At 48.6% G+C, this 18813-nt stretch overlaps 1 protein-coding gene across 3 annotated transcripts; it reads right to left on the reverse strand.

Annotated features, from left to right (window-relative positions):
• Nucleotides 1–2214: 2214 nt before the first annotated feature.
• DACT1 (dishevelled binding antagonist of beta catenin 1) lies at nt 2215–17458 on the reverse strand. Of its 3 annotated transcripts, XM_039387678.1 has the most exons (5): nt 16989–17458; nt 14660–14792; nt 12909–13064; nt 8685–10589; nt 2215–8200 (listed from the first exon to the last, which is right to left on the reverse strand). In XM_039387678.1, exons 1-4 carry the CDS (start codon nt 17388–17390, stop codon nt 8731–8733), a joined length of 2550 nt encoding a protein of 849 aa, XP_039243612.1. In that variant the 5' UTR covers nt 17391–17458; the 3' UTR covers nt 2215–8200; nt 8685–8730. The 3 variants fall into 3 exon arrangements, with proteins under 3 accessions (XP_039243612.1, XP_039243611.1, XP_039243613.1); XM_039387677.1 differs by having other exon boundaries at nt 2215–10589; XM_039387679.1 differs by having other exon boundaries at nt 2215–10589; nt 13002–13064; nt 16989–17335.
• Between the last annotated feature and the right edge of the window lie 1355 nt (nt 17459–18813).

The following is an 18813-nucleotide window of genomic DNA, read 5'->3' on the forward strand; positions in this document are numbered from 1 at the left end:
GACCACAGCAGAGATCCCTATCTCCATGGCAGGGAAGGGGAGGGGAAAGAAAGGGAGCTTGTCATTCAACAGCAATAATAAACACTTCTGAGTGTGCTTCCTCCTCTCCCTGCAGGAGCATCTTCACCCTAAGCACTGATGGGCTTCAGGTGGGATCAGTCAGATCCAAACCTCTTAGTTCTGATATCCCTGTCAGAAAAACATCTTGGGGTAGCTGTGGATGGTGCAGATACAGAGCTGTTTCAGGGTATCCCACGGTGCTGAAGACAGTGATGTGTTACCTCAGCGTGTTTGTTGTTCCATACAAACCACTCAGAAGACACCTGTAAAAAATGAGTATGTTGCAGATGAGAAGAGGATCATATCTCTTCCTTTCAAGCAATTCACCATCAAGGAAAACACTACTGTGAAGTGTTTGACAGGAGAAACAAGCCAGAGCTTCACTTTCATTCAGCTCTTTGGCTTTAATGCCAAGCCACAATTTATCTCATGAAGGAGAAAAAAAAAGCAGTAAAGGAAACACTAACCAGGGTGAACACGCTGCCTGCTGTGGCCTGGAGGCAGGAAGGTGGCTTCAGCAAAGGCAGGGGTCAGGATACCCAAGTCAATGGCTACCACTGCCTTTGACCTCACTGCCCACAGGTGGGATGGCTGCTCGCCTGACACAGCCAAGAGCTGCTCCTGTGGCTGGTGCTGTGGCCTTTGCAAGCTGCTCCAACAGGATTTACAGACTGCTCTCTTATCAAACCTGATGGATTCCCTCTCCCACTCCTTTCCCAGCCCTTGCCCCACACTGGGAGATACAGAACATGATCCAGCACTGAGGGCTGACCTTATGTCTAGAAAGAAAAGGACATCACCGTGATTCTGCTTTCCAAGACTCTGGATTTTTAGCAAACTCCTACTCTTTCCTGAGTTCACCTTCCCGAGAGGAGAGCAACTTCAGGAAATCGTGTCAGTCAGGAGTCCAGGAAAGAAAACTGTAATGTGATACAGGTCTAACCCACAGAAACGCTGGGAACGTCTCCTTTTACAGAGGGCCCTTCCAAAAGGAAACCGACCCACTGTAAATAACGTGTCTGGGAAGAGAAGACAAACCTTTAACCATTCCCTTGCCTCTACTGCTTGCTCAAACTGCAGCTTTCCTTGAAGTGAGGCAAAGTTACCTTCTCTGCACTTCCCAGCTCTATCCTCGGGCTCTGTGTAGCTCAGAGATCCCACTGTTTTGCTAATCCCACTGCCTGAAACTGGGATTAAGGTAAAATTAGCCAGGCAGATGAATGAGTGGTGCTGCAGACCCTACAGATTTGGTGCTTGTGCCTAGCCCTTCCTGCCTGCCTCATTTTCCCAAATCTACCTGGGCATCCAAGGGAAGGGAGAGAATATAGAAAGGGTCATTCTGTCTCTTCCCGAGTGTCATTCCCAGGGCTTACACAAAGTCCTGCTACTGATACAGAGCACAAAGCACATTCACTCATATATCTAAAGTGTTTTTAGCTCAGTGGCCTCAAATACAACAATTAACAAATGCATTTCTTCCTTTAAAAGCACTCCTTGCTATTACTACTTAAATCATGGACTCGAGGTGCTGCTTCTCCCAAATTCAGATTAAGAGTTTGAATCAAATTTCACCGTACAGGGTCTGGCTCTTAAGGGAGAGCAGGGAGTTCCTTCCAGCATTAGCCAAGAGGAGTCACTGGAACAGCTTGTACAAACACACATAGGACACTTGCAAAGCTTAGAGACCTTGAGCATTCCTGAGCATGTGTTTAATTCACCCCAAACACGACACACTCAAATCGTGGACTGAATGAAATGCTTCACTGGGTAAGAATGGGCTTAATCATGTGCTTAAACACTTACTGCATGAGCACTTCAGAGATTGAGATTGATTAGGTCCTTCCCCTACCTGTACCTCATGCCTCCTTTCCTCATGAAAATCTCATTTCTGAAGGCTCAAGGCTCACAAGGAGATACAGGGAATTATTTTTCAACAGGCTGCAAGTTTTTCAGCTTCCTGCCCTTGACCACAGAAGACTTGACGTTTTTTGGGGGGATAAAACAATTTTCTTACAAAGCCTGACGACATGAAACCCATCATGAGGTCAGAGTCTAAATCATAGAGGTTTTCCTTTAGTATAGTCACAAAAGTCTTAGTTCCCAGGACTTACAACTCCCTTAAAAAGAACAAAAGCCAGATTTTCAGAGCTTGGCTCAGTGAAATGAAGGTATTAATGTTAATATACTTTATTGATCTTAAAGGAATACACATGGAAACAAAGGCCATTAATTGAGAGAAAGGCTCTGTTTACATTAGAGGTCACCCAGCACAAAAGGAGCAGATCCAAAGAGAGTTCCCCACAAGTACAATATACACAGTTCAACTGTTTACTTTAGCCTAGACTAAGTCTGGTCCCCAGTGTCATTTGGACCAAACTTGCCCATATTTTTTGACTGGAAGTTATTCCAGGGAGCCATCACTGGGTCAGATCCCCATGTCCCTGATCGGGTAGAAACACATTTGCTGTGTCCCTGGAGTGGACCACCTGGGTCAGTGTTCTCAAGGCATCTACCAAGTGTGCCCTAAAACTGCTCTGCTGTCCAAACCAGCACTCACCAAGTGGAGATGACCATGGGACTCACTCCCAGATTGCTCTGTTGCTCCAAGCCAAAGCACCAATGGAGACACAGTCAGATGGAGAGAAACGCTCTCCAAGGATAGCAAAGTCCCAAGGCAAGGAGCAGTGGAGGCATTCTTGTCTCTAGGATGGTTCATTTGGTTTGGAGTTCACCAGCTTCTCCTAGAGTTTATAAGCAACTGTAGGGTGTGAAATTGCTGCCCAACAGTGACTCCCATGGTAGACTAATGTATGGACTGAAGTCATGAGGATCATCTATGGGCTGTGTCCATAACGGTGTTTGTAGGACAGGGAATGATGTTCACCATAACAGAGGACTTCAGCACAGGCTGCCCATGCAAAAGGGTGGATGAAATTGTGTCACAGGACGAGAGTGACCAGAAACACGTGCCCACAGTCTGAACAAACACGTGTCAGCCAAGCGTGGAAAGTGAACTTTGCAAAGCAATGCAAAACTTGCCTTCAGCAGCACTTGGGAGGGCAAAAGACTAATAAAGAGTGAGGAAATTCAGTTGCATAGACAACCTCCATCAGCTACTCCAAGATCATAGGAGCAGAGGAAATGGTCTGCTGTGTCAACAGGATGGTGCATCTCTTCCAGCTAATGGTAGTTCAACAACAACAGGGAAAGACAATCTTGAATGGGAGCACACAAGCCTGGCCACTATTTGCAGTCCATTCACTTCACACTCTTCTGGCATCCACAATCATTGACTGGGGATGGTAAAGCACACCCATCCCTACCTTCTCTAACACCTTTGAACTTGCTGATATTACATCTGTCTCACTATTTCCTGTGGTAGCAGATTCCCTGCTGTGTAAAAAAGCACTTTCTAGTATCCCTTTTAAACGGATCCCCCACTGGTTTCTATATCTCCCCTCATTTCAGCACTGTGAGAATTTTTAACCTCTAAAGCCACTTGAAGAATCATGGAACAGTTAAGGTTGGAAAAGACCTCTAAGATCACTGAGTCCAACCGTTACCCCAGCACCATCATGTTCACCACTAAACCAAGTCCTCAAGCGCCACATCCACATATTTCTGGAACACTTCCAGGGATGGCGACTCCACCGCTTCCCTGGGAAGCCTGTTCCAACGCAGAGAAGGTTTTTCTCCTAAGTTCCAATCTAAACCTCTCCTGGTGCAACTTGAAGCTGTTTCCTCTTGTCCCATCACTTGTTTCTTGGGAGCAGAGCCTGACCCCCACCTGGCTACAACCTCCTGTCAGGGAGTTGTAGAGAGCAAGAAGGTTCCCCCTAAGCCTCTTGTTTTCCAGGTTGAGCCCCCCCAGCTCCCTCAGCCACTTCTCATAAGACTTCTTCTCTAGTCCTTTCATCCTCTCTTGTCCTTCTCTGGACACGCTCCAGCATCAATTGTTTCTCACCACAGTTCTCCATCTATAATGTTTAGTTAGGAAAAGAAACACCATGCCGTGCAAGGAGCCCCAGTGCAATACCTTGGAGGTTCAGAGAAATTCAGGAGAAAAGCAAGTTTGACAAACTGACCTGGGGTTTGTGATTTGTCTCCATCGGTTTCTGTGTCCCCTCCTACCATGGACAGGACATTGCAAAGAGCTGAGAATGGCTCTGTTTTCGTACCAGCAGCTCAGTGCTGTGTATTTTTGTTGGCTACTCCAAAGATACATACTAGACACTGAAGTTAGCTATTAAAAATGCATTTAGTTGTTTCTGCTTCCTCAAAAATGTTCACGTCCTTGTTCCCTCCTGTGAGAAAAATCACATGCTGAGGGAGAGCCGTGCCCGTTGTGGTGAATCAGCTGCCAAGTGGTGACCACAGCCAACCCAAGCCTTTGCTGCCCTTTGTGACAGAAAGAGATGCAGGTCCCTGAGGGATGGCTTTGCTGGCTGCCACCTGAGGAGCGCCACTTGAGCTGCCATTTGACCTTCCTCTGAGCCAACAAACAGATTTGGGATTACTGAAGGCACAGGACTGTCGTGGAGAATTTCTTTTCAGTCCTTATCCAGCAAAAACCCCAGGCCATAAGGAAACTAGAAAACTTGTAAGGGATGGATAGATTCCCTCTGAAGCCCCAGGACAGGGAAAGCTGCAGAGGGCTGGGACTTAAAGGCTCTCTGCAAACAGGGGCTGTGCCATGGAAGGCCAAAAACAGACCTGGGGGACTGAAGCTCATCACTTGTCCCCAGTTCTTGCAGGACTTGGTCAGATGCTTTAAGCACCTGAGCAAGTGGCAGTGCTGATAGTGGCCTTGATCATTTAGAGGGTTCTGGAAAAAAGGAGGCAGAGTCCCTCAGAGGATTCTCTTTAATCCAGTCCAACTTACTGAGCTGAAACACGAGGCTGAAACACCTCTTCTTCCAGCCTCTCTTAGAAATACAGCTGAAGCAGGATCAGGCCACTCTATTTATGGGACTCTCCATTCCCCCCTTCCTTCAGACCCAGCTGTCTGAGCCCTTGCAGCACAGGCACGTTGGATTTCTCAGGACAAGCATGAGGTCCACAGCAGGGGCCCCACGCAGTTGGGACGTCTCGGCACAACGCCAGGGCCTCTCCCTGACCCTGCACGCACCAGACACAGCTTGATTGTTTATTTGCTGACCCACAGCTGGTGGCTGGGGCTGGGGAGCAGAAGACAGACCCAAAAAGCCTGCTGGAAGGCAGACAGCCCAGTGACACGCTCATCCCCTCAGAGTGTGATGCTGATTCCCGCAGCGGGAGCGATGGTGCTCCAGGTGTGCAGAAACACCGTGTTTCCTGAATCACAAGGAATCCAGCTAAAGGGGTCTGCTCGTGTTCCTTTCTGTGTCTGTGCTTTCCTGCACTCAGTTACATACAGAGCATAGGGATACCTAATCCCAAACTTCCCCACCACAACCTACCCCCACCTGGAAACAGGTCCCAGTGCAATGAAATGTTCCTGCTTCAGACTTCCAAAGGCAACCATAAACACTGGGGATGATTAAAATGTGAACAGTATGAAAAATACACGGGCAAGGACTCCAGGCTGTGAAGCTGGAAAGCCAGGTAGCTTAAAGAAGTGCCAGATATTCAACTGGTCTCCAAGATCAGCAGATGTTTTTCAGCCAAACTTACTAACTCAGATGTGTTTCCTAAATCAGAACCAGAGACGAGAATGTGTGTTGTGCATTGGGACCATATCAAGTACTTTTCCAGCACTCTTAAGATCTGTTAATAAAAAAGAAATATGGAGGGGGTTGGGTGTAGATAGAAAAACCTGGGCCTGTCTAAAGGATTCTGGATGCTTACCTAAATCCTGTAAAAAAAGGAAAATTCCTTCCCCAAATTGAAAAGACTCAGATGCAATTAAGACAGAGATACCATCAGCCCATTTCCCAGGTCTGGTATCAAGCTATTCAGCAAGAGAACTGCAGAATACAGTGGCTGCAGCTGATACAGCCTTAGCGATATTTAGGTGGTTATTTAGGTTTTTTTTACTCAATTATCTGAAAAGAAACCATTCAGCAGCTCACTTTTGAAAAGCAGCCTCCCTCACCTGGAACAAGGCAATCTGCTATAGCTCTGCAATTAAAACCTCATCCACTGGTTGCTTTGTCTCTCCACCAGTGGCTCCTTTACAGCCAGAGAGATGGAGTGCATGTCTGAGGATCCTCTCTGCAACTCTGCTACAACTTTGAGGAGATTTACAGGGATTTGCACATGTTTTTCTCGCTCAAAGAGAGATTATGTGGCATGATTAAGAGATATTCTAGGAAAGAAACTACTAGCTTCCACAAGACATTCCCTTTGTTTGATATAACACCCATCAGTTATTCATGGGAATGCATTAAGCTGCTGCTTAGCCTTAGTAATGCCACATATAATAAACATTACTTCTTTCCCCTCTCTGTGGTGGCAGCCACTGTCCAGTAATTTCTGGATGAAATATTTCATACCATTATATAAATTTTTTATACATACATATATATATATACAAGCTGCCCTTCCATGTGTAAAGCAATAGGACAGTTATAAGCAGGTAAGGGGAGTTACAGCTTTTCCTGCATCGTGGGAGATGGAAGTGCAAGGACTTTCTGGGTCACTGAATCCACAGGCTTGTGATGTACTTTAAAACACTTACAGAAACTGATATCTCTCTACTTAAAAAAAAAAAGAAAAAGAAGTATAAGACATTTTATAGGTAGGGATTTACTGCACTGCAGATTAAAAAATAGAATGTGCCTCTTGGAAAAAGTGTTCCCATTGCCTCAGGAACTGCTGCCAGAGATGTTTAATTCCAGGTGGATCTCTCCTTCCTACATCTGCTATGCAAGGGAACCTGAGAAAAAAATCTGCTCTGCCTTTCAGGTGGGTGACAGCAGGAAGGACACAGAGGAACCACAAAGGAAGGTTCTGCTCAGCAGAATCTTGCCATGGAACGGACAGGCTGCACACAAATCCCTGAAATCCGTACCAGTCACAGCACCCACGCCAGTTGTATGTCCACCACTTTGTGGTTGCCAAAGCAGAAGATGAACCTGCAGAAACCAGCTCAACCTGCCAAAAACCTCCAGCCTTCCCACCAGGAAGCTGCACAGCTGTTGCTGTGAAGGGAAGCAGTGTGGCCTATGGATAGTTCCTTTCTCTTTTGCTGGCAGACTCACCTCCAGTCCTATGGGAATAAACTGAGACAGAGACCAGTGGGTGACACAATTGTCACTTCTTTCCATGACCTTGCCAGGGCTGTGATAGAGTCAGCTGCCACAGCTAAGGAGGTCACCACAGACCTGTGCTCTCCTCCACCCAGCCCGGCTCCCAGAGCACAGAGCTCTTGGGGATTCATTTACTGGAGGTTTCAGAGGGACACCTGTTACGTTACACGGATCGATTTGGTTACAGAAACCAACCATCTGCCCCTGTGTTGTACCAACCCAAGTCTGGAAGCACCCAGACAGCGAGGAGGATTAATATTACACTTCCATCTGCTCCGCAACGTGAGCTGCCCGTCAGCAACAACCTGAAGATGCCTCTGAGATCCTAAATCCTACCTTGCCCTTAGAAAAATGCAAGTTATGGGAAGAACAAGAGGAGCCATGACAACCCAATTCCCTCACAGCACAAGTCACATCCACAGCAACACTTTAAACTTTCTCTGTTTCCTGCATTGCTAAATGCAGGGAACTTTAACAGGTCACATCAGACACATCTAAGTGGTGACAATGCCAATATAAAACCATTGACTGGGTCTGCACCAACGTAACAAACTTTAAAAAGTATTAAAACAGACTGTTTATTACAGCATATGATGTGTTATATTAATTTACACAATGATATATATATATATATATAAAAACAGCCATTGATGATGTACAGTAAATTGGACATCAACAGGAATATTAAAACTACTGATACTCATGCACGTGACATGCATATGGGTTTTTTCTTTCTTTTTCAAAAGCAGTTTTACACAATATAATGAAGTTACTAAGCCTTGGTCAGCTGCTCCAGCAGTTTACTCTGGACACCACCGCCGTCCGCAGCGGGACTCCCGGGAGATCAGAGCAGAGTGCACTCCAGAGAAGGCAGACAGATTGAACAGGAGCCCTTTTCTGGTGGGGGAAGGCTGGAGGAGGACAGGGGTGAGTTTTAAGAAGAGAATCAACAAGAAAAGGAAAAAAAAAAAAACAGGCCAGACTACCAGGAGGAAGAAGTTCAAGATGTGGCAACAGCAGCAGCAGAAAGGGACAAGCAAAAGCATGAAAACCACCCACACTCCCTCCCCCTTTTTCCCTAAAAACTTATGACCTTAAGCTGTCAATATCCTGTATAAGACCCAGAACTAGAAAAACTAGGCAAGGGAGATCCATACTCAGAAACATTAGCCTTTTTTCAAAGCCTTCTGACACCACACGCTGGAGGCTGTTCACCACTGAAATGGCAGTGTTATGTTGGGTTTTCGTTTTTTATAACGGTCTTTTATTTCCACGTAAAAGGCACTAGTATCCACCCAAGTTCTGAAGACAAGTGACATAATTTACCTTAAGTTTTAAATATTTGTATAAAAAAAAAAAAAATTCTGTGGAAATATGTACAAAAAAACAAAGCACCTTGCTTCCGAAAGCAGAAGCAGATACATTCCACCAAGTCACCTCACTAGACGGTCGTCATGAGCTTCAGGGAGCCTGACCGAAAGCGGAGGATCTTCTTCTTGAGGTTATGGGAGGCTTTGATTTTGACAAAGGCCTTTGCCGCATTTTCATGCAGCTCCGGCGCCGTGACCGTTTGGATGGGGAGCGTCTGGACAAACTGGGACCAAATCAGGCCCCCGCTCTCGTCAGAGTCGCTGGTGGTCGTGCTCTCCCCTACGAACTCCACCTCGCTCAGGCTTGACTCGCTGTCTCCAAAGCAGTTCGTCGTGTAGTTGCTCTGCTCATCCTCGCTCGTGTCCACCACGGTGGAGTGGAACAAGGACTCGCACTCTGCCGAGTACTCCGAGTCGCTGGCCACGTAGGCGTAGGGGCTGACGTAGGGCAGGGGCACCTGCGGGTAGACCCCCACGCCCTCCCGCCGGTTCCTCCTGGCCCTCCGCAGGGCCTCCTCGTAGGAAATCTCCGCCGACGACTTCCACCGGCGGTAGTCGGCGCGCTTGTGTTTCGGCTTGGCCACCACGACCTCTCGGCCGTGCCCGTGGGAGCGGAGGGCGGATCTGTGCAGGCCACCCTGCCGGCTGGGGGGGCCCGGCTCCAGCGGCAACCCGCTGCCTCTCTTCCCCCGGGACGAGGGCTTTTTCAGTTTCTTATTTGTATCCAACTCCTCGGGAAAGCGGCACTTCTTGCCCACCGGTTTGGTTTTCTCCCGCAAGGTCTGCGAGCTGTTTTCCAGCCCGTTGGCAAGGTGGGACCTGTGTTTCAATGCAGAGCTTTTCAAAATCTTGACATTTCGGGTGCCTTTGTGAAGTTTCATGCTTTGCTGCTGGGCAGGGATGTACTGGGCGTTCACCAGCAGCCCATCATCCAGGCTCTGCGAGGAAGAGCCCTCGCTTTTGAAATCCAGCGCGGGCCTCTCCTCGACAGCTGGCGACGAGGAGAGAGCTGCCTGCAAGCTGCTCTTCAGCAGGATCTTTTTGGGAGGCTGGCTGACCCTGTTCTCTGGCTGCAGTACCACGGGCTTCCCTGGGCTCTCTTTGGGAGACGCAGCGAAGAGCTGGCCGTTCTCCTTGGGGACATCCCCTGCTGTGGCCGCCACGCCGCGGTTGAGCTCCGGCGGTGCCGGTTTGACACCCCGTGGCAGGTGCTTGCTCTGAAGTTCCGTTGCTGTGCCGGGTGGGAAAGCTGCCGGCAAAGGTGCCTTCCTGCTCTCCAGCTGCTCGCCAGCTGGCTCCCTCGGCCTCTGCTTTAAGGGAGAGGGTGCTGTGTGGTCTAGAGCGGGGGTGCCACCGGGGGGCAAACACACCTGCTTGGAGCTCTTCAGGCTCACGACATTGCCGTGAGCCACCACGGCTGCCGGCTGCCTGACACACATGCTTCCGTGCCTCAGGATCCCTTTGGTGGGATCGGCGTTGAGGCTCGTCCTGGGTTTGTTAGTCCTCACCGCGTGAGTCTTTTTCTGGACCAGGCTCAAGATGTAACTGTCTATCCTCTTGCTGGTGGAAGGGCAGGGCGCCGGCCAGGAGCTCTGCGGGAGGAAGGTGTTGGCGGATTGTCCCGAGTCCGTTTCCGACGGGGTGCAAACGTCGCTAATATCGCCACCGAGCCTCTCCTCTTCTCGCTGGGGGTTCTCAGTCACGGGGAGGAGGAACATGGGGCTCTGCACAGCCACAGCGTGGAGCGGGCTGGGGTACCGGTAGATGTCGTTCCCGTTTTTAGACACCAGATCGCACTGGTACTTGGGATGTACATCTGCAACGACATCGAGGGAATTTGAGTGCGGTGTGGACAAAGAGCGACAGACAGAGCCTGCGGTCTGGTCCTCATGCTGGCCTTCCTTATTATAGTCCATCCAGCCTATGAGATCTGAAAGGCATTTTAGAAGAGTTTAGAGAACCTGCCAGGGACACCTGTGATACGCTTCTAACGTGCTGCCAAGGACACCGGTCCCATCTATGCACACGACGCAACGTTTTAACTACAGCAGCAGCAGTTTTGCAACCAAGGACGTGCCATTCAAGTGATATAAAAGCAGCACTACTCTTCTGTGGGGCTCTTTGTAACTGCATCTACGTAGGAATTTGCCCCACTACGACCACATGATTGAAACAATAAAAATCACAGCCCTAATGAGAACTTTTACATTGGTTTCAAACCTCTGCCCAGGTTCTTAAGAGCTTCCTATCTTACTTTTCAGCCACACAGGAGTGTGCAAGGGTCTCTTACACCTTACACAGTCACCTGTAAAACTCACTGCAGGCCTCAGCATGTATGAACTTTGTATTTTACTTCGCTAAATCCAAAGAGAAACAAAAAAAAAATACAGACAAGAGAACAATGAATTCTAACTTATTGACAAATTTAACTTCTGGATTCTTCCAAGCATGTCTTGGGTCAGGAAAAAAATCCAGATTTAATTTTATTATTGTTGTTATTATCATTATTACTATTATTATCATAATAATTATAATAATGTTAATAATAATAACAGATGCTCCTTTTGAGCGATAAAGGGTTCAAGAATGGGAAACAGGCTCATCTTTTCACACAAGTACAAGGAGTGCAGGTCAATCCAGCTGACATCCTAGCCCTGGCTCTGCAAAGAGAGTTCTGCAAGAGAAATCCAGTGCGTTTCAGGATGCATGAGTCAGATTTAATGGCTAAGGTGCTTACTGGGGAGGTAAGAGACCTTAAGAACAGGGCTTCAACCCAAGCACCTAAGATTATTATTTTCTTAAGCTTAAGAAGTTGCCCTTGTCTGCTTGGGTAGGGGTACAATCTAAATGATCCCTCTAGATCTCTGCCAGTCCTGTTTTCTACCCTTGGGCTGGAAACTTCAGCCAGGGTACTCAAATTTGAATGCTCAGCGCTCATCACTTATCTAAGGCTTATTTCAAAGAGGTCTCACAGGCGTTGATGAAAGCAGCTGACAGAGTTCCTGTGTGAGCAGGAGGGGAAGAACAGGGAAGTTAGGAGCATGAAGTTCCTCACGGTTTTCCCACTTTTCCTAAATTCTGTTGGAATCGGGAAATGTTGACAAAAAGGTTTCTTCGAAAACTGCCAGTTTTAGAAACTAAATGTGAGACAGTATGAATAACAAGAGGTTTAGGTTTTCATGATATATACATAAAAATACGTATTGCAATGCAATCAGCTGGAATTCCTTGCGTATGTTTTCCTTATTATGCATGGCCCATGAAGATCACATACATCTTTACAACAGGGAGCATTAAATTACCTCAAGCTGCTCAAAGGGTAACTTAAAGGACTTGTCAGCACCTCAGAATTAATGTATCCAAAGCTGTGTTTTCCCACTTCGGAATTAAAAGAGCACGAATGTACTTGATTCACAACAAATCACTGTAAGTTAACCTCAAAGAGCAGAGTGGAAATTGGAAATACCGTGGTTGGAAGCATCCTCCACAGCCCAGAATGAGCTAAGGCTTTTGAATGAGTATGTCTGCAACCAATAATCCACAAAACAAAGGACAAAAGTCCTACTGAAGTGTCCTTTATGGACAGCAGGCAGAGGAGCCCTTCCTATTTAATCATCCCACACATCAAGGTCTGCATCTTCAGCCCAGTGTCCGAGGAAAGTCCACAACTCTCTGCCAAAGAGACAAAGGATATCTTCTCTGTTCATAATGTCTATTGGTCTACACTTTATAAATGCAGGACACACCTCACCACGGTCACCTGGGGGTTGAGGACCATCAGCACTGACAAAAATGACTGCTACAAACAGACTGACATGCACCCTGACCCCTTAAAACCTGTAGCTACCTCCTTACTCTGTGACTGTAATGAGGATTTGGCTATGAGGTACCTTTAATTATTACAATTTACTAAAAATGCTTTTCCAGAGGAAACCACAAGAAATAAGCCGACTAATGGGTTTCTGTGAACAGGTACCACTGCCCTCTGCTGGGTAGAGCAGCTGATATATCCTCACAAGTTATTTCCATGTGTTTGGAGTGACATGTTCCCATGAAAGGCTGGAGCAGTGGAGGGCAAACAGTCCTGCCTTGTGACCCATGTACGTGAGAGGCACTGGAATCTTTTCAGAGCATAAGACGTCACATGAAAGGAAGAAGGGTTAATCCAACCCAGGTACTCCTGAGGCAGTATTTCCAAAGCCAAAGCCACCTCCTGGAGTATGATGTACTCGACCTGCTTTTACTATACCTGCAGATTTAGGGCGTCCATCTGAGATATTCAGTGTTGCCTCCAAAGGGCTGCAAAAGCAAGTGCTAGAATGGCAACTGGATAAACACTCACTGAAGACAGAGTTAGATGAATTGGAAAGCGATCCAGAGGCTCCATCACTCAGCTCATAAAACCCTATAAAAATAAGAGTTTGGATTTATGTTAGTTACGTCTACACAAAGTTACCATTTGTGTCCCCAGAAAGGCAGTCAAGCTCATGTTTGAGTTGGCTTCCTCTGTTGCAATTAGTTACGTGATTTCATTCAGTCACCCCAAAACCAGCCCCCAATTTAGTAATACCCTTATTGCCAAGAAGGATTCTGTTTAAAAGCAAAACACTTAAAAGTAAAACAGCAGAAATTTTTAACTTTTTTTTAACCTTTACAAGAGTGGGGGTTTTAACCTTTACAGGGATTTTCAGATTTTAACAAGAAGGATCCAGGTTCTTTGACAGCCCACTCATTTATTAGTGTTACACTTCCAAGACAGACTCTCCAACTATTACTTGACTACAAAAGTGTTGGGCCCAGTGCTGTTCACTATTTTCCTCAAAGTTCTGGGGCTAAACGTAATATTTGTGGATGACAGGAAAGAAGAAAAATGGTAAATAATGTGCAGACACATAAAACTTAATTTCCTTGTAAATTGGGACTACTCAAGAAAAAATTACATACCATAAACAAAATTTAAATTGCACATTTAGGAACGAGGAATGCAGGGCATGCTTACAGAATGGGGATGCATCCTGGAAACAATAATCCTGGAAAGGGCTTAGTCAGCGTGGAAAAGCAGCTCAATCAAGCTTAATGATATGGCAAAAAAAGCTAATGAGATTGTTGGATGTACAAAGAGACTAATGAACAGCAGCAGGGAAATGACTTCAGCAGTCCATACAGCACTGGTAAGAAAGACATTGGAATGGTGAGCCCAGTCCTTGAATCCAGCACGCTTAAAACAAAGCTAAAAAACTGGAAAGAGGCCATCAAGCTATTTAGGAGCTTGGAAAAATGCCTTAAAATGAATGACTTCATGAACTTGACCTGTTTAGCTCATCAAAAAAAAACCAAACCAGGAATTATACTGTATAGCACCTCCAAGAGGAGGAAAAGCTGTGCACTAGAGAGAGACCTTTCTTTAGGGGATAAAAGGATATTAAAAAAAAAAATCAGTGCTGGAACAAGTCGAATTCACATTCAAAATTAGCAATGGCTTTAACAATTGCAAGTTGGTGGATTCTCCACTTTTTAGTACTTTTAGAACAAGTCTAAATGCCTCCAGGAAAAGCTCCCCATAGTTAAATACCACTTACTGGCTTCAACACAGTTAGAATGAGATGAAATTCAATATATGGGGGATCAAATTGTTTTATTCTATGTTCCCTTCTGGCTGTAGGATCAATTTTGACACATTTCCCCCTGCTGGTGGTGCTTCCTTTCACCTTTCTTTTTTTCCTACAGTCTCCTTCCTAATATGCAGGACAATTAGAACTTCCTGAACTAATTTGAGGGTGCCCTTGCAAAAAAAAAAAAAAAAAAAGGCCTCAAACACTAAAAATCTAATTAAGCTTGAGATGCCCCTTTTCAGCGGTAGATGAATTCTGTTAGTAGGAACTGATCATCAGAGTGTGAACATGCTGTAAACATTCACTGTTGTGCTAGTGGAAACTACAGCATGAAAAACTACATCCAGTTTAATTCCAGGTGGGAGGCTTCATTTTGCTGGGCCCTTACCTGAACTTGGACGACTGTCTGTCTCAAGGTGTTCATCTGCTGTTTTTTCCACGTCCAGGCGGAGGTCACTTATTTGCTTATCCAGCTCTTGTAACTGATTTAACAAGCCAGCATCCCTCCTCCTCAGGCAGTTCTGGAAAACAAGAAGAAGACAAAGAACATCAGCTCCTTCAGGAGGTGTTCCAAAGACAGACTTCTCCATCTGAGCACTGTGGGAGTACCTTGTCAATATTCTGTTATTAAAAAAAAAACAAACCCCGAACAAAGCCGTGAAATTTTAGATGATAAATACTTCAGCGAAGAATTATGCAGGCACTTCATCCCAGCCTCTTCCAGCCAGTTCTGCATAAGGAGCACGCTCCACGATTTAGGAAGACCAACACGCTGTGCTGACCACAGCTGTGACAACAAAGCTGCGTTGTGTGGTGGGGTCAAACCAGACCCGGGCACACGAAACGGGCTGGGCAGCTGTGCCAGCCCAACGGGGCACGTTCGCCACCACAGTGGTGTTAGTCAAAGATCACATCTGCTCACACAATGGACGAAACAGCTCTGCCAACAAGTGCCTGTAGTGTGGGAACCGCCTTGTTCTGCTGCACATTACGAGCTTATAGTCTTGCCATACAGAGAGCAAGATTCCCAGGGCTGGGATCGCAGCCCTTTTATTAGTTTTGCAGTGCAGCAGGAAGGAAAAGTGATTCTTCCCCTTCTCTCACTATAATTGTGTAAAATTGCCGTGAGATGAATTTTTGGGCTATTTATGAAGGTAATTTGATGGCATAAAATAAGCAATAAGAAATGATTTTGCAAGGCACTCATTAACCCACGGTCAACACAATCAGTTTCCCCATGTGTATTATAATGCTGCTTATCCATCACCTGTTCAGCTTCATACCCTTTAATTGCTCTGGCTTTGGGGAAAGTGGAGGAGGCAGGAAGAAGGTTCATCTACTTTTGTTTCTTTGAGTGCATCATTTTATCGGCACACAGGGGGTGCTCTGATACACTCAGTGCAAAGAGTTTTGATGCTTAGAGCTGGACTAGATCTAAACCCGTTAAATCCAGGACAACCTTTCCCCTTGGATGGGCCAGTCACAGAATCATACAATCCTTGAATGGTTTGGGTTGGAAGGGACCTTAAAGCTCATCTCGTTCCAACCCCCTGCTATGGGCAGGGACATCTTCCACTAGACCAGGTTGCTCCGAGCCCCGTCCAACCTGGCCTTGGGCAAAGGGAGAGCAAATGCAAAAAGCGCTGGCGAGGCTGTTTGAAGATGTGCTGGCATTTAAGACCATCCTCAGAGAACCCAAAGGGGCGATTCCAGGTCCTCTCCCGCATTTCTGCGGGAGCCGGGGCTGGCTGGCAGCCAGGCTGGAGAAGGTGATGGGTTCAAGGGGTAACTTCGCTGCGCCACCTACTGCCACCAGCGCCCCCTCCCCCAGCAGCACTGCATCTGGTTCCAATCTCCAATGTCAAGTGCACAAATTAAAGTGCTACCACAAATCCCCGGGCTTTTTTGGTCTTTTTTTTTTTTTTTTTTTTTGAGTAATGATTCCCTGGTCCTTCACTACGGCTCTCGGCCGCCAGCCAGCCCCTTCTCAGCAGAAAAATCATTAATTTTTATCTTTTGAAGAAGGAAATAATCCTAAATTAACTAAACCAAAAGGCTAATAGGAAATATTAAAAGGGGGGGGGGGGGAAACAGCGGGGTGGGGAAAAGAAGAAATCAGTGAAATAAATCACGCAATCCAACTTCTCCCTGGGTGAAAGCAAACGCTGAGCCGCGCACAAAGAGCGCCAGGCACAGCTGTACGCTATTTTCATTGAAAAATGATCTGCCGCTTCATGCCGCCCTCCGCCTCTTCCCACACAAGCTCCAAAGCGCGTCCTTCAACAAAAGCATCCCTTCTTTACGAGCCCGATCCTGCCGGTGCCCGAGCGCTCGGAACCTCCGGTCGGGGCTGGGACGCGGGAGCTGGCTCCCAACTTCCATTCATGGCAACGGCAGCGCCTCTCTTGCCTTGAATGGAAGTGGGACCGCCGGTCTGGCTCCGGGAACCGAAGAGAACTGTGCGGCCACCGGCAAAACGCCGGTAAGACCCGTTCCCTCCCGAGCTGTCACCGGCCCGCCGCCTCCCCTGCGCCGTGACAGCGGGGCGGGGGCGCTCCCCGAGGGGGTCCCCGGCTCCTTCCTCGCCCTTCCACGGGCAGGACCCGCGGGTCACACCGACACGCGGGGCCGAGCGGCCGCGCATCCCTCGGCGTTCCTCTCCCGCATCCCCCGGCGCTCCCCGCCCGCATCCCCCGGCGCCCCCCGCCCCCGCTCACCAGCTGCCTCCGCAGGAGGAGGATGTTCTCCTCCAGGAACTTCTCCTCCAGGCTGCGCGGCGGCGGCCCCTCTCCCGGCGCGTCCCCGCGGCCGCCCTGCGCCCCGGGCGCCGCTCCCGCCGGCCGCCGCAGCAGGAGGCTCTTCACCAGCAGCTCCTGGCGCTGCCGCAGGTACTCCAGCTCGCCCAGCCCGGCCAGCGTGGCCTCCAGCCGCTCCCGGGTGCGCTGCCGCTCCGCCTCCGCTTCGCCCTTCTCCCTCCAGCGCGCATCGGGCTCCCGCGGTGCCCCGGCGGGTCCCCCCGCTCCCGGTGCCGCTCCCGGTGCCGCTCCCGGTGCCGCTCCCGGTGCCGCTCCCGGTGCCGGCCCCGCCGCCGGCGCGGCGCCCGCGGGGCTCGGCTTCATGTCCGGGGAGGGGGCGGCCGCCGCTGACAGCGCTGCCCGCGGGGGGCCCGGCGCCGCTCAAAGCCCCGCTGCCGCCACCGCTGCCGCCGCCGCCGGTCGCGAATGGTCCGCGGGGCGCCCGGCTCCCTCCCCGCCTGCCACCGCCCCGCGCCCGCCCACCGCCCGCCTCCAGCCCTCCTGCCCTCCTTCCCTCCCGCCTTCCTCCCCGCCCGGCGGAGGATCCACGCCCGAGATCGCCCTCCTCCTCCTCGTCGTCCTTCTCCTCCTTTTCCTCCTTGTCTCCTGCTTTTCTCACCTCCGTCGTCCGCTCGCCCCGGGAAGGTGGGGTGCGCGGGGGTGCAAACCGCTGACCTCCCCAGAATCTGACCTCTGGAGCCTTGCACGGCGTATTCACAGGGCATCGTAGAATCACGATGGAACTGTGATTGTAGAATCACAGAATGATTTGGATTGGAAGGGACCTTAAAGACTATCCAGTTCCAACTCCCGTGCCACAGGCAGGGACACCTTCCACTAGACCAGGTTGCTCCAAGCCCCGTCCAACCTGGCCTTGAACACTTCCAGGGATGGAGCAGCCACAGCTTCTCTGGGCAACCTGTGCCAGCACCTCGCGACTCTCACAGTCAAGAATTTCTTACTAATATCTGATCTAAACATGCCTTGTGTCAGTTTAAAGCCAAATGCTGCTTATACAGACCGACACATCCAAAACAGGAGTGTAAATGGTGCATCTGGGGAGAAAAGATCCTGTCATGAGGAGGTGAGGGTGTGTGGAGAGGGCAGGGAAAGGTGGGAAGCAGAGGAGAACATGACCATCCTTACACCGGGGTGCTGACCACAGCACAGGCACCGGGATTAAAGCACCAGCGAGGTGTTGCTTCAAAGCCCGTTTGGGTGAAGTAGCCAAAAAAAAGCCACAATGAACTGAACTTCGTAGCAGCACATAGACTAATTGCAGCAAGGGATCTGCAATTAGGTTTTCAATGGGCATGTGGTGGAAAGAGGCAGGGGGGTGGAATGCAGATGCTGAAGGGAAAAAAAAAAAAACGCACAGAAAAATGTTAGTATCAAAATAGAGCAAAAATTGAGTTGCAGATGTGTACTGAGGGGGAGAAATGGAAGAGGCAGAAACAGGCATTGAGGGAGCCCTTCACAACAAAGGGGTTGTTTGGGAAGATGTGAGCCCACCGTACAGCAGCTCTCACGGACATTATGAGCATAATGAAATGCTCTATCCCCTGTTCCTCAGAAGAGTGTTTGTGACAGGTCTCAGATGAAATTTGTCTCCCCGGTCCCATGCTGTTTTCAGCACACAATATATAGTGGCGTGTCGTACACCCACCTTACCTGCTGTAGGTGCTGGCCCTTGTCCTGAGAGCCCACAGCTGACAAAGATCCTCACTTCACAGTCTTAAACCAATGT

Source organism: Pipra filicauda, unplaced genomic scaffold, assembly GCF_003945595.2.
Source record: "Pipra filicauda isolate LSUMZ 115617 unplaced genomic scaffold, ASM394559v2 scaffold581_size553298_pilon, whole genome shotgun sequence".
NCBI classification, from domain to species: Eukaryota; Metazoa; Chordata; class Aves; order Passeriformes; family Pipridae; genus Pipra; species Pipra filicauda.

Coding starts and splice junctions, on each gene's coding strand:
- DACT1 (XM_039387678.1), bottom strand. CDS start 17,390: ATGAAGCCGAGCCCCGCGGGCGCCGCGCCGGCGGCGGGGCCGGCACCG. Junction 14,793..16,988: donor TCCTCCTGCGGAGGCAGCTG/GTGAGCGGGGGC, acceptor CTTGTTTTCCAG/AACTGCCTGAGGAGGAGGGA. Junction 13,065..14,659: donor AGACAGTCGTCCAAGTTCAG/GTAAGGGCCCAG, acceptor TTATTTTTATAG/GGTTTTATGAGCTGAGTGAT.